This window comes from Crassostrea angulata, chromosome 8 (genome assembly GCF_025612915.1).
Source record: "Crassostrea angulata isolate pt1a10 chromosome 8, ASM2561291v2, whole genome shotgun sequence".
Classification (NCBI taxonomy): Eukaryota; Metazoa; Mollusca; class Bivalvia; order Ostreida; family Ostreidae; genus Magallana; species Magallana angulata.
Window position 1 is genome coordinate 37,715,278 of NC_069118.1, and position 15,395 is coordinate 37,730,672.

The 15,395-nt window shown below is 30.9% G+C and overlaps 2 protein-coding genes across 2 annotated transcripts; both read right to left on the bottom strand.

Moving 5' to 3' along the window:
• Positions 1-925: 925 nt before the first annotated feature.
• Positions 926-4,608, bottom strand: LOC128160506 (kelch-like protein 38). The gene is made up of 2 exons (XM_052823837.1): positions 4,278-4,608; positions 926-3,225 (listed from the first exon to the last, which is right to left on the bottom strand). Exons 1-2 carry the CDS (start codon positions 4,573-4,575, stop codon positions 2,798-2,800), a joined length of 726 nt encoding a protein of 241 aa, XP_052679797.1. The 5' UTR covers positions 4,576-4,608; the 3' UTR covers positions 926-2,797.
• A 2,343-nt stretch (positions 4,609-6,951) lies between these two features.
• Positions 6,952-13,480, bottom strand: LOC128157707 (retinoid-inducible serine carboxypeptidase-like). Its single transcript, XM_052820311.1, has 12 exons — positions 13,381-13,480; positions 13,124-13,263; positions 12,921-13,010; positions 12,545-12,706; positions 11,708-11,782; positions 10,707-10,817; positions 9,964-10,177; positions 9,620-9,721; positions 9,398-9,460; positions 8,643-8,720; positions 8,087-8,244; positions 6,952-7,211 (listed from the first exon to the last, which is right to left on the bottom strand). Exons 1-12 carry the CDS (start codon positions 13,439-13,441, stop codon positions 7,137-7,139), a joined length of 1,329 nt encoding a protein of 442 aa, XP_052676271.1. The 5' UTR covers positions 13,442-13,480; the 3' UTR covers positions 6,952-7,136.
• Positions 13,481-15,395: the final 1,915 nt, after the last annotated feature.

Sequence of the window (15,395 nt, forward strand, 5' to 3'; positions counted from 1 at the left end):
CAAAGAGTAATTCACAGTGGAATCGCCCTCTTCCACATTATTATTTTTGACAGTATTATATGTACTATCATAGATCCTTTGAGACACATAAAAATTATGTTTAACGTTAGGACGAGTTCATTCTTTGACACATGTGCCACACTTGAGCATCAACTCTCTTTCGAACACTTCTCTTTCCGCCATCTTGAAAGGATTTAAAACCCCCGAAACCACACTCAGAGGTGGTTTAGGTTTTCTGGAAACTTGTTTCAGTTTAAAGCCAATAAATACAAAAACTAGTTTTTGTTTAAAACTAGTTCAAAACCAGTTTTGCAAATAAATTAAAAGTTTGCAAAACCGAAATGGCAACGTTATTCACTCTATGATGCAATAAAACAACTATGTGTACTGGAATATGTCGTCTATATCATATTCATTGCCCTAAAACAAACTTCACTTGACTTTTTAAACAACAGCATTTTTTAAATTATATACAATAAAACATATAAACACAATCTAATGAAGTTCAAAGCTCAGTGGAAAGAAGATAAATGAGGACAAGAATTGATGACGAAGTGTGCATACTTTTTCTTAAACAATGACGATGAATTTATGTTCATAACACTGACATAAAGCGCAAATACAAATAAGTAACAAATTAACATATTTAGATATAAGAAAGCGCGAGAAAAATAAAGATCAAGAAACAAATGGAGTCTTGATTGGATATTGGTTAACAAAGAGAGCTAACTCTCTTTCCGTAATACACGTAATTTATATAGTTTTACATCATTTAATTAATGCTATTATACTCTTTACATTGTAAAGTTGCGCAAATATTACATTTGAGTATGAAAAAAGGTACATGTACACTTGTAAGAATGGTGATCTAGATTGTAAAACAATTTAGCAATTTAACTGATGGAGCTCATCAACTAGATCATGTTTTGAACAAATTACTTTTGTTCTACAAACTAGTTCTTTTATCTCACGGTACATTACTTTATCTCCCAGCGTTCACAGGTGATATTAAAGAGCATAACAAGTTCTATACTAAACCAAAACAGAATTTCAGATACTGAGTTCTTTAAAGGTAATTCCATTCATCAGTTTATCATCAATTGACCGTTCTAATTGTTTGGTCACCAAAATTGTTCCTTGATATGATAAATTGCGCATTTTCAAAAGATTAGGGGTTACTTTTAAGTCCTCAGATTTAGTTTTCAGAATTTTATTAATGACATGCATTGTTTTCATCTTCACTGTTAAACCATATACCTAGAGTGAAAAGGTCTCCTTTGGACCATTTTACTGGCAAAGTTCCTAGTTTATGATTTCTTTTTGATCCTATCCATACTGCTTCAGTTTTGTTTAGATCTATCTTTAACAAAGATAAGCTGTGAAATATTTGCATGATATTCAAAATTTCACATCCTGACTCTTCATCACCAAGGAAACAAGTTGTATCATCAGCTAATTGACTTATTTTAAATTCAGTGTCACTTATCATAGTACCTCTAAATTGTTTTATTTTGTCTTATAGACATTGCTAGAATTTCCACGCATAATACAAATAGGTAAGGTGATAAGGAGCTTTTAAATTTTGCTAATTTAAACGTTTTTGCATATTTGAGACTAAATAACGGAGTTTACGACCACCAAGAAAGCATAATTATAAGGAATGTAAACAATGCACTGTGTAAATTTAGTACAACAAGGCTATTTTGAAAGAATATAGTGTTATATTTACATATACCAAGTATTATTCCCTCTTACTTAAACTTATAGTTAATTCATTGCTCTATAAAAACAGCCGGACTGAAATCTACACGCCCCGTTTATCAGTTGGTCGAAATCTACAGCGGCTAAAACTGACAAGACTGAAATCGACACGCACTGTTTGTCGATTGGTCCAAACCTACATCTACCTAAGAAAAATCACGGACTTCACGGAATAACCACGATGATGTCTGATTCAAAGTGTCACAGGAGGCGATTTGGCTGTTTTTTAGCTTCCGTACTTATGTACAGTAACAGTAATTTAGTGGATTTTACTTACTTTTTATAATCAATTTATCAATTATTTAAAAAAAAAAGATGTTAATATCAACAATAAAATGCTCTCTTTGATGATTTATGCGGGTTATGAAGGTAGCGATCATTGAGGAAAAATTTACATAACCCGCTAACGCATTTCTTCAATGTCGAATATTTACATTCCAAATATTTGTTGCATGTAAAGTGTGTAAAACGACACTGCAGTTATAAGACCGTAACACACACAGGGTATTCAAAGGTTAGAATGACTAGTTTTATTATGACGTCATAAACGTTGAACGCTGTAAAATGCAACGTCACAAGCGAGAATCAAAGTTCACACTTGTGGCTGTTACAGTGGCTCTTCCATTAATTTGAATTTACCCTTAAGATAAAACAGAAATTTTGACGTATAAATCACATTTGCAGACAAGGCAAGAAGTTAAAAAAAAATGTAAATATAAGCATTAAATGCTTAAATGAATCATCAAAGAAAGCATTCGATTATATTGTTTAAATTAAGATATGGAAAATTATTCTACATGTTTAAGCTATACATACATGTATTAACATAAACTTGGTATTTAATTGTGAATACATATCATAAGACTTCAGCTTTAGCCCAAAAAGTCAGGTAAATTCACAATACAACGACTCTATACAAATATGAAATTAATTAAATTTGTACATATTTACTGTTAAATTCTTTATGATATTATTTTATTATCCAAGTATTTTCTTGTTTCATTATATTTCGGTTTTTTCTTCTATCTATTGTATTTTAATATTCAAATCCGAGTGGAGAAGTGCTATCTATCTGATTACTATCTTCCTCAATTTCTATCTCGGTTGGAAATGATCCATCTGCAATGTGCTGGGTTTTCTCAATTTTCATCATTCTAGCCTCTAGAAGCTGCCATTTATTTTTGTCAGGCAAAAGTTTGTAGAATGATGTGTGTTGGTATCTAATCAGATTATAAGGTAGGAGCAATTCAAACGCTCGATTGTACAGAGTATTCAACTCGTTTTTAGCTCCATAAAGCAAACATTTTGCAAAAAATTCTACTTTTGTTTGTATTTCCTTCACATGCCCAATAACTTCACCAACAATGAACTCGATTTCAGTCAATAGCCAGTCCTCACATTTATGCAGTAGTGAGTTGACTTGGTATTCTTTGGCCAATGGCAAAACCATTTCAATGATGTCTTCTGTAAATGGAGAGATAAGCATAATAACGAAATTTAAAATTTATAACGTGTTAAACATCATTGGCAAATTATTTTTTGATCCTCGGCAATTTATTTCTTTACACAGAAATTATCTAGGTTGACCAAACTAACAATATTTACATTCCAAATATTTGTTGCATGTAAAGTGTGTAAAACGACACTGCAGTTATAAGACCGTAACACACACAGGGTATTCAAAGGTTAGAATGACTAGTTTTATTATGACGTCACAAACTTTGAACGCTTTAAAATGCAACGTCACAAGCGAGAATCAAAGTTCACGCTTGTGGCTGTTACAGTGGCTCTTCCATTAATTTGAACTTACCCTTATGATTAAACAGAAAATTTGACGTATAAATCACATTTGCAGACAAGGCAAGAAGTTAAAAAGAATGTAAATATAAGCATTAAATCGTTATTGTTTGAAAGATATAGTCTCATAACTACAGCGGTGTGTGCATATAATTTATCATAACGCGCTAGCGCGCGTTACTCAATTTGTATGCACACACCGCTGCAGTTATGAGACTACATCTTTCAAAAAATAATGATTCAATGCTTAAATGTCCCCTTTGAATTCTTTACATTTGAAATCAGAACCATCAAACTAAATGGTTTTAAACCGGTATTCAATGCATCCGTTTGATTAATGTAGAAAGGAAAAAACCCAGGTAGGGTAACCCAAAGTAACTGTATTAATTAATGTCAACATTTGAGAGAAGTTGTTCGATATGACGATATATATCCATGTTAGATCATGTTGTTTTTACACGTATAAACAGAAAGAAAAAGATTTTGTAGTTTAAAAATCTATATGGTCCTGTTCTAACAGGTTATAAATCAACCTGTGTTGATATGAATATATGAATTCCTTAAAATCTTAAAATTTGCGTTCAAATGCATTGTTAAAGCTAATACAGCCTTAAATAATGTTCACATCGTTCATATATTTGCAGTGTCCGTAGTTTGGTTTGCATTTTGCATTGATTATTTCCTAATCGATCTAAATTGAGAGAATACCAACTTCTTACCATTTAGTTTTACATATTCCAGAGGACAGACACATCGAAGGAAAAGAACAAATTCCTCATAAGATTTATCTGGAAGAGTTATTTCATTCTGTTTTTCCTTTCCATTTGAGGCCAGCATTTTTCGGAATACCGGAGAAGCTAGCATTAGAACCCCTCTAGAAAGATGTAATTTTTTGTCGTCAACGCAGAGAACAACATCTGTTGTTTCTTCGTCAAAAGCAAACAGTTCCATACTACCGGACTGGATAGAAAGTGTCTCCATATTTAGCATAGGCTCGCTTTCAGTAGCAGTCGCCATTTTGAGGGTCGGACAGCGTTGCACCAAATCAAGTTGTTTTTGAATGCATTTTTAAATGGCTCGTATTTGGTTTTTTAAATCGAACCTTAAAATCACTAGAAGAGTGATTGAGTTCATAACAAGTATTGATATATAAAAATAAGTATTGCATTTACCTGGCAGTTCATGTTTGCTCAGAGTTAATGAGAAGACCGGTATAGAAATAATTTAATAATGCCGTAAGATTTGTTGAAAAGTCAACAATACAGGTATATTCAACGATAAAGAAAATTGAACTTGCGTCCAAATTCATGAAACAAAATTTACCAGACAGTGTAAAAATAAATTGATATTTCATATAATGTGTTCAGTTATGATTTTTTACGTGTTACAATTAAAAGAAGAGGTCATGCATTCTAAATTCGAACTGTTACAGAAATTAATTAAAACTAACAAATCCAATTGTACAACGATTTTGGAGTTACCGCGTAAATATTATTCCGAAATACTTTACATAATCGACCCAACTAATTTACTTTATCAAAACAAATTTTTTTGTTACATTGCACCGTTTGATATTTATAGTGCTATGTTACTAAGCACCTTGAAAAATTACGCACTTTGAACATTTTTTAAAAAACTGTTTTTGGGACCAAGTCAACCCACAATGAAAACATTTTTTAAAGTGCGTTTTGAAGGTTCTACATCAACATTTTTAGTATCGAGGCACTTTGAAAAAACAATCATAAGTCACAAATCCTGGAATTGAATTTCTTATTTGTTGATAGGATGATGATTCGTTAACAATAATGAATCTAATTTTTTGTCGTTAAGAACGGGGATGGGGTGAGAGTGGGGATTAATCAAATATAAAGGTCAATTTTAGTACATCATTTAATTTATTACAGGAAAATAATATTCAGCAACTTGGAGTAAATGTTTAAGATCGGAAAAAGAAATACGCTTTGTTGTAAATTAGGTACAGTGATATTGAAAAAAACGAGCTGGTCAAACAATAATTTCTCCAATGGTATATTTAAGAATCTTTAAGTGTTTCAACATGAATCCTCTTTTCAAATTCTAATCAAATAAATAACTTCATTATAAAAAAAACATGTACATTAACATTATTATAAACTAAAAAAAAAAGTTTTTTTCTCTCACACTGATCCTCTTAAAGATCAGATTGACTTTTATAAGCATAATTAACATTTTTTCACATCAATGTTTTTTCACATCATGTCAAACTGCTAGTAAAGCACATGCAATTGAAGCCAGTTGAAATATGTTATGCATTATCCCCATTATCAAAAAATAAATTTAATCATTTTCGTGTCTGGCTTTGCCCAATGTACCAGATAAGAAATAGATTTGCTGCATACACAAAAAAAAATGAAAATGCAGTTGCTAAGCGATGCAGTTTATATCATATTTAGGTAACTCAAATTTCCCGAGTAAATTGTCAAACAACCCGTACGTAAGCCTATGAGAAAAGAAAAAAATTCTAATCGAGAATCTGTTTTATTAATTATACAGTTTAACACAGTGATGACAGTTCAAAAGACTTTTTTTCTCAAATGAATTATAGGTCAAATCAAGAGATTTGTTGAGATAAAATGAATTTAATTTATTTGTATTCGAGATTTTTACCGATCGCTTTATACACAACTAGTATATTTTCAATATTTTTGCGTCCTGTACATGTCATTGTGTAAAGGAAATAGCACCTCGACGGTCCCTGGTCACCCCGGGTAAATAACACCTCTTTTAATTAGTCCCCGCCTACTTTTCCAGTAACCGCACGGTCGTGAAATGGGTCTTTAATCAAACTCTTTAGTCACAGACACCATTTTATGGGCGATTCTGAATAAACTATTGCGATACATGTATATTTTACTAACTTGATGCACAAGATTGAAATTAAAGAGATATTTCAGGTAAAAACTGTCAGATAAGAAACTGTATATTTTAAAACTAATTGATTCAAAAGAATATTTCAGAATTTGAATTTGGACATATTTCATTATGCAAATATATAATTATTTACATAAATGCATATGACAGCAGGCAATGCCTACAAATGTATGTACATGTAAGCATTATCCATGAAAAGAATATTTCTCATAGACAAATCATTGTAAATATATCAATCTTGTTTCTTAAATTCAAATGGTAAAGTTACCGAAAACAGGCCTCGGACCCAGACCCCACCACGACAATATAATCATCCCTGATATGTCCCGGGGGTAATCTGGATTAATACATATACTGCATTATTAATTATGCAAAAACTTAATCTGGTCGTAAATTATTCCTGACATTTGGACATAGGTTTTCGACTAAGATTGTGATTTTAAAAAAAACCCTTTTTATTCTTCAATAACAACAAAACACACGCAAAGTACACTTGTTTATTAGTATAAAATACCAACAACTTGACAAAGTATGCACTGTGTTTACTAATACTTAAAGCTTGTCTTGTGGAACAAAAAATGCGATTTAGGAAAATAAGCTCCTGCATATTAAATTGACAATAAATTATATCTAAAATGTCAAATAAGATCTTGCGTATAAGAATTTGACTATTTTTGTTTTTTATTCGTTCTCAAAATCCGTTTGACCATTTCCAGTCCAGCGGCACCATTATCTTTAGGTACCTAAAACATTATGAAAATAATATCAAAACTGCAAAAAAAAACCCCGCTAATATATGTTACTTTAACAATGTTTTTAATAAACAATGCAAACGTAATGCATATTGATTATAGCGACAAACACATGATAACTGAAAAAAGCTTAAAAATTATATAATTACATGTATTTACAATGACATGATTTTTTCTTTTCATTAGAGATATATATTCTATCATAAGAATAAAACAAATCTGTATCAAAATGTGATACAATAGAAACCATTTTAATCATTTTTGTTTATTTATCAGATTGAAAGACTTAGTACTATCTTATTCATAAAGGCATACATATTTAAAACGTTTTCAATAATTTATCTTGAATAAAACAAACATTAATTCCATGCCTCTTGCTTTTGTTTTTTACGTTTAATATGCTGCTTGGATAATGATTACATACTTGTTAATAATCACAAAGATTAATCATATGGGTGTTTTGTATTAGCAATGTAATAATATTATATAAATAGTGCCTGTTTAGGAGGGTAACAGTTGAAATTGACACCCCGAGAAAACCATTTTCAACCGACGCGAAGCGGAGGTTGACAATGGTTTTCGAGGGGTGTCAATTTCAACTGTTATCCTCCCAAACAGGCACTATTTATTTTGTTATACTGAATGTCTTTTTTAAAAATTTTAAGAACATTTTACTGCTTTTATATAGGAATAACGTGAATTCTACAGCGAACCGTACGCGCATAATTTTCGCGCATGTAACATTTTTTAATGTTACCCGTTGCCAAGTGCGTTGCTAACGCTGAGGGTAATAGTAAATATTATTAACTGCGTCTTAACCAATCAGATTTCAGTATTTAACATGAAAGTATAACAATGTAACTTACCATATGACCTGCGTTCATAATCCAGAACATGGAGAAGTTCTTGTAGGTTTTCACAAATCCGCAGGTGTTTTTCATCTGTTGAGGACATGGGAACGGTTGCCTGTCGGCTTCGGTGTATTTCCCGTAAATGTCCAGTGTGCTCACCCATTTCAATGTACCTTCAATATATTTGTAACTTAAAAAGATTGATTCAATATAAAAAAAATTATTCAATAAGAACATGAAAGATTTATTTACTTTTTGGATAAAAAAACTTAACGAACTTTCTGTTGTTTTCTAAGGTGTTTTTTTGGGGGTATAAAGTAAGCTAACATTGAAGAAAAATGCATCACCTGCATTTGACAGTTAGGTATATTTTTAATGCAATGGTTTCAATTTTTGTAGTCCATTGCATTTGAAAGTAATTTTAGAGTTAAAATAACGCATTTAGAACAAGTTGTGTTGTGCAAATTTCAGCCTCGTCTGTCTCGTCAGGTTATATATAAAATAAAAGAGGAAATACTAAGTGAATATAACTTTTTTTATGCGTTATGATATATACCGGTATTGTACTTACCAAGAGTGTTGACAATGATATCAAGTTGGCCTGTGTAAACCGCTACCTGCAAACTTGTTTGTGAAACTAGCTTGTTGACTAAAAAAAAATGCATAAAAAGTTGAAGTTTTAGAAATCAGTTTATTTTTGACCATTGTTATATTGTAATTAAGAACTTGAAAAAAAAATTTCTCAATAATTTCGTCCTTAATTTGTTTTCAATGGTACATGTAGATTATTAGATTAACAATGAGGGGAAAAGTATGGGTTCTTCTGATGAAGTGCACATGTCATGGGTTAACTCATGGATTAATCACTATTGTTGATATTTTATAAGCAATAGTTTTTGTTTCGAGAAAAGTTAGTTTTCGTTAGGTCTTATTCAAGTTAAGGTTTACTAGATAGTCCATAACTTCAAAAAGTATATTCTTTTAACTTTTTTGAGAATGTGTTTGACAACATTAACCAAAAGGTTCCAATATTTGCACGATTTCATCAATCCAATTCAAGGGTGTCTAGGTGATTTGTAAAATCAAATCTAATGAACCGGTTGAAGGAAAAAACATCCTGACGTACGTTCATATAATTTTCCGTAAAACGTCATGGGATTTTGATCACTTCATTGCTGATTTGCTCATTACCGCCAAAGAAAAATGTTTTCATGGACTATACACGACATCCACGGTTGTACTTATTTACTTTTAATGTTTCAAATCATCCCTCTTTACAGAACTATTAGATACCAATGCCGTAAACAAACATTCGTTATATTTTACCTGTTTTTACTGCGGGCTTCATAAAGTCACCTTTAAGACTTTCATATACTGATCCGTTTTGTCCTTAATGAAAGAAAAAAAAAACCACAAATTAATGCTTTTATTCAAAATATTTTTTTTCCAAATTCATTTTATGGGAGAAAAAAATATCAGGGAAAATCTATAACCTTTAAAAAAAAAAAGTTTTAAAAAACCGTCAATTGGTGTTCGATTGACAAATACCTCCCCAAACAATGTTTTTAGGGATTATCTTTAGTTTCTTTCTTATTTTTCCATTCATCAAGGTCCATAAAGCTCTCTCATTTGAGGAAGAAATTAACAAGCCTACAAAAATATTATTCATTGTCTTTAATTGTCTTTAAGGAATTAAAACATGTTCATTTGAGAAAAAGATTAATAAATAGATAAATAATGAGGAATAGAACTTAATAAAATTACAAAAAGAATTCTATTTAAATTTTATTTCTTAATATTTAAGAAAATATCATATGCAAAATTACTTGCTTCGACTAAAATCAAATCAAACAGCGGGTTTTTAAAAATTGTATATTTTATTAAATAAATACCTTTATTTACCGTCTCGGATACCACTGCTCTCCCATTGGAAGGACCCCAAAGCAACATATTGTACATATCAACATAATTTGTATACTTTTGGAACAGAACTCCAAATTCAAACATTGAATTATATGCCTGCTCCCACTGGTTTGTTAAAATGAAGCCTTTGATTTTCCAGAACTGTTGCGTCAGAGTATAAGCCTCAGTGTTGTCAATTAGAGCCTCATATAAAAATTAGTACCATACGGTTAGTAGAAAGATGTAGTAAATACATTAAGAATAATATTTTCTTGCTATATTTAAAAAAAAACCATGCGTTTCGAATATCAATGAGTTTTTTTTTTTATCATATTTTGAGCTATAAAAAGTATAACATGCTTTCTTTAGTAATTCACGCGAAATATCAAACATTGCAGAAAAAATATATAATAACTCGGGTTAGCTAATTATTACTTTTTCTGGCAATTATCGTTACTTTCAAAGCCCGCGTGAGTTTTCAAACAAAGCATTATGTATATTATTATCTTATTGTTTTCATTAATATCTTTCTTTCTACGTTTAATATGTAAGAATTGGACTGTATAGATTTCAGCAATTGGTTTTCTTATTAAATTGAGGAGAAATTACTCAGTAGATTGAATTAAGCATTACAAATGAAGCAGAAATTAATCAGATGTACATGTACCAAACAGGGAGACATTTCTGATAGGTATTTACATTAGATAGGTATTTACATTAGATAGGTATTTACATTAGATACAGCATATTCGATCCAACTTTGAACCGTCACTTCTGGGTGTATAAATGGTGCACCTAAAGTCACTCCTACAAATAAGCACTCCAACTTCTTTTCTGATATTGCCTAAAAATGATGTAATGTTTGTTTAAGTATAAGTGATATAAAATCAATACATCAAAAAAATAAAACAAAACAACCCCCCCCCCCACTCCGAAAAAAAAAACCAAACAAACAATCAAACAAAAAAACCAAACAGACCAAAAAAAAACCCACCTAAAATCACAGAGAATTTCTTATTCAGAAAGAGACATGGTGACACAGAAACCGAAGACTTAGCAAATATTGCATTTTTACACGATTTTAACATGTTTTATAAATCAAATGAAAAGATGAACCTTTGAAAATTCAGTGTTTAAAAAGTAAGTAAAGCGATTGAAAATGAGAAAAATAGGTTTAAACGTTGGACCAACACAAAAACACTAAGCTTCCCTTCTTTTTCATACCTACGCAAGCGCAGGGGGTGACATGTATCATGGGCCAGTGACATATCGAATCGAAGCCTGATTTCTTCAAGAACTATATATTTATTAAGACTCTCAATGAATGAATATTTCTTACCACTGACATCGAATAACTTTTAGCTCAAATTCTTTTAGCAGTGTTTAAACAATATTGTTAGTTTTTTTTTGCCTAGAATTAAATTTACCATGCTAACAAATACTATTTGACCTAGTGGTTATTTTGAGGATGTCAAATGTAAAAATAAAAAGAATTGGAATAACGAAATGAGGCAGACTCAGAAACCAAAGAAAAGTGACGCTTGAACACATTATGAATTGTGTGTAGGAAACCAATTTTTCTTCTTTTTTTACCTTTGAAACGTACGCATTTCTCTGCATGGATATTACCATTGAACTAGTGTTACATGTACGTTAACATTTTTTAGATAGACATAATTGTACAGTTAAGCATGTTTTGGTGCATATGTACTGATATTCTAAATTATAACTCACTTGAATTAGCTGATCTGCGATCACAGCAGTCATTTTGCCTCCATAAGACTCGGTCATGATATAGAAAGGAACTTGCTGAAATAATATAAACAAAACCACACACATAAAGAAAAAAATTTCAAAGATCCTATCTTTTTTTTCAGGGGGAGAACTTAACTCAGTTTTCACACCTAGATAAAGGTGGCTTTTTCCAAAACAGTAAATATATCTTCCAGAATTAAAAATGATATATTACACAATAGATAATAAGGTTTTAATTTTTAAAAATAACAGCCAATATAATGTTTTTACATAAAGATACCTTGTTACACTTTCTTATAGATAACAAATTTGGTTTTTTTAAGTACATAATTAATTTATTCTTATTAAAGAACTAATATTAATTAGCAAACCTTAAAAAAAATTAACGAGGCATAAACTCTTGATGATATGAAAAAGACTGATTTTTTTTATAGTAATAATGGATTTGTTACAATCTTGATTTAAAACTTTAGAACAAAACCCTTGCGACGTCAAGAAATGGAACAAAATAGAGTAATTCTAAATTCATACAAATTGAATAGGAGTTCATATTTTGAATTTTCACTCATATAATTAATAATTTTATCAAGAAATGACATGTCTATTTGTGCATTTTACATGTCTCCTGAAGGAAAACGAAATTTTAATTTGCAAACAAAGTTAATGGTAAAAATAGATAAAAAAAAAAAAAAGCAGGTCATCAAAGATATACGTATCAGAAATGAAAGAAACTTTTCTAGTAAAATAATTTTTAAAACTGATCAAATGTCTATAATTGCTAAAACAATGCTATAAGATACTGATAACTGAATTTACCTGAAACTTTTTCCCAATGACACTGCTGAAGAAAATTTTCAAAAATGTTATCATATCCTCCGCTATCATCTCTGTACTGTTACAATAAAGGTCTTTTGACTCAACATAGCTATAACCAGAACCAACGGGACTGTCAACAAACAGTAGGCTCGCCTCTGAAAGCTGTTTACATCATCATAATCATCATCATCATCATCATCATCATCATCATCATCGAAATCTTTATTTAGTATTTTGTTTTTAAATTTAAGTACTATAAAGTTATAATTAAAGTAAAATTAAAGAAAAACAAATTGAATACAATGAGCATACGAATTATTATTTAAAATTTTGCATTTCATATATCATTTTTAAAATCAGATCAGATCAGAAATACCCAAGTTGTATTCCTCTGCTTCAGAGAAATATCTAACGGTCCTATCTCCTCAAAATTCCCCATACCAGTGGATGATTGTCCTGGTCCGCCCTACAAAATTATCAATGGCATTTCATTAATAAAATCTCATTGGAAAGTGCTCTCTAAATTTCTGTTTCGTTAAAAACCCTGTTATTTTAATGCCTTTTCATTCATTCTCTTACCTGAAGCCACATGATAAGAGGGACATTGTTACTTCCTCCAGGGGACGTGGTCTGGTACAACCAGTAAAACATCCGGGCTCCTGGGCGGACTGTTACGTAATCCCATTGTTCTTCCCAGTCTTCGGCTGTCGTTGCACTTACTGTTAATAATGATATTTTAATTTTTTTACATTCCGATTGAGAAAGTTATTTAAATATCATAGCTAACCGTAAATTAAATATGAACTACAATAATAAACTATTGATTAATCTTTTACCAGTATACAAAACTAAACAACACGTTAAATATACATGAAACCAGATCCCGAAACTCGACATATTTGTTAGTGTGATTTGTTGAAATCACGGCAAATTGAAGATTTATTCTGTATTTAAAAGTGAAAAGACTGCACACGTTACGTCCGTACTTCTGCTGTTGTCTATTTTGTGGTTAGAATAGAATGTAAATCACTGAATATACTATTGATAGAAGCGAAGAATAACATAGTTATTTTACCAAAAAATGTATCCAGGGGGTCATTGACATGCATTATGAATATGATCTTATTTAAAAGCACATACATTATTGTTACGATGGTTTATCAGTTGTATGGCAGATGATCCGGATGATATCTTCCTTTCATGAAACAATGCTTTCGTGTAATGTAACAGTTGCTCTTTTCATAATGATCTATGATTATTTGTTCCTTGTCTAATACAATGAACAATTTATGAGGAGAGTAAACAAGAAAATCCAAACATGTTCACATATATTATTCCCATTAATCCCCCCCAAACCTCCCCCCCCAAAAAAAACCCAAAACAAAACAAAACCAACCCCCCCCCCAAAAAAAAAACAAAACAAAAAAAACAAAACCAACACCCCCCCCCCCCCCCCAAAAAAAAAGAACAAAGCCAATGCATGGTGATATTGACAAATTGTATTGTGTCGGAAGTAATCTATTGAAGTATAATCTATGCATAAAATGACTGATAAGCTACGTTTAACAAGATCTAGACCAAATATATTAATATACATCACATTAACTAATATTTTATTTCATACTCTTACTTAACAATTGTTTTGTTTTCCAGAAGACTATCAATTAAGTGAGACATTCATTTAAAGTAGATCCAGTGTTCTGTGACGTCATATTTTATTGTAAAACTTTGAATTCTTTAAAATTTGTGCAAGATAATTTTATTTATTTAATGTGAACATAATCTCATGGATGTAAGAACTGGGTACGGTAAGCAGCAAAATCGGCCCTGTTTTCAAAGTTAATGAAATTTTGAGTGAAATATTTGGAGAATTAACCGGTTTCAAAACAGTTTGATTTTTGAAAATATCTTTTCCGGTTTCCATATAATAGTTATCTAAACATAGCATTGTTTATAGCTATTCAGTTAACCAAAAACGTCATGACGTCATGAAATGTATTGACAACGTTCTTCAAATAATAATTATAGAGAGGATATTTTGGTATATAATGTAAATAAAGACATATTTAATCCATTATTTCTTTGCCTTTTGCAGTAAGGAATTAATTATGTTTCATGTTATATAAATTTATACATCATTATCATAATAGTTTGCATTCTCTCACCAGAGGTCGTGTTACGCAACTTTCGCTTGCACCTCTGACAACGCCCAATGTACAAGATTAATGTACAAATCGAGACGATCGGCAAAATGTATTTAAAATCAATGTAGTTTTTTTGTTTGTTTGTTGTTTTTTTTTAAATCTAAAATCAATTTAAATGTCTAATGCATGTGAACATCTTTCTTTCAAAGTTACTGTAAGAGCTTTTTAGCCGAGGTAAAAATTAAAAGCTGCATGATTACATTATCTAGTTTGACGGATTTTTGAAAAATTGAAAGTGCAGGTTTTGCCCGCTTCAGATTGATCGCTGGTTTTATAGAAATCAGCAGCAGTGTCAACTCCTCTAATCTTATAAACTTGCCCACAATGCTTGTCCTCTCTTTAAGATGATTAGACAAGAGAATGAAAACAGCAATAACACGTGCCTGTCATCCTTATTTTGAGCATGTGACATACTATTTCTCCAGTGTTGACAGAAGTGTAAGCTGTACAAGTAATAGCCTTCCAAAAAGCTTGCTCGACTAAACAAAATAATTCAAGGGCTACCGTATCTTATGACATGAATTTTAATTTTCGCTGTTGTTCATAAATTCATAAACGGAAGTAGAAAATTCAGTCTTTTTCTTCGATATATAGCTTATGGTGTTCCGATATGGCCACTTCGACCTTTGCAATTTCAGGCGAAGATG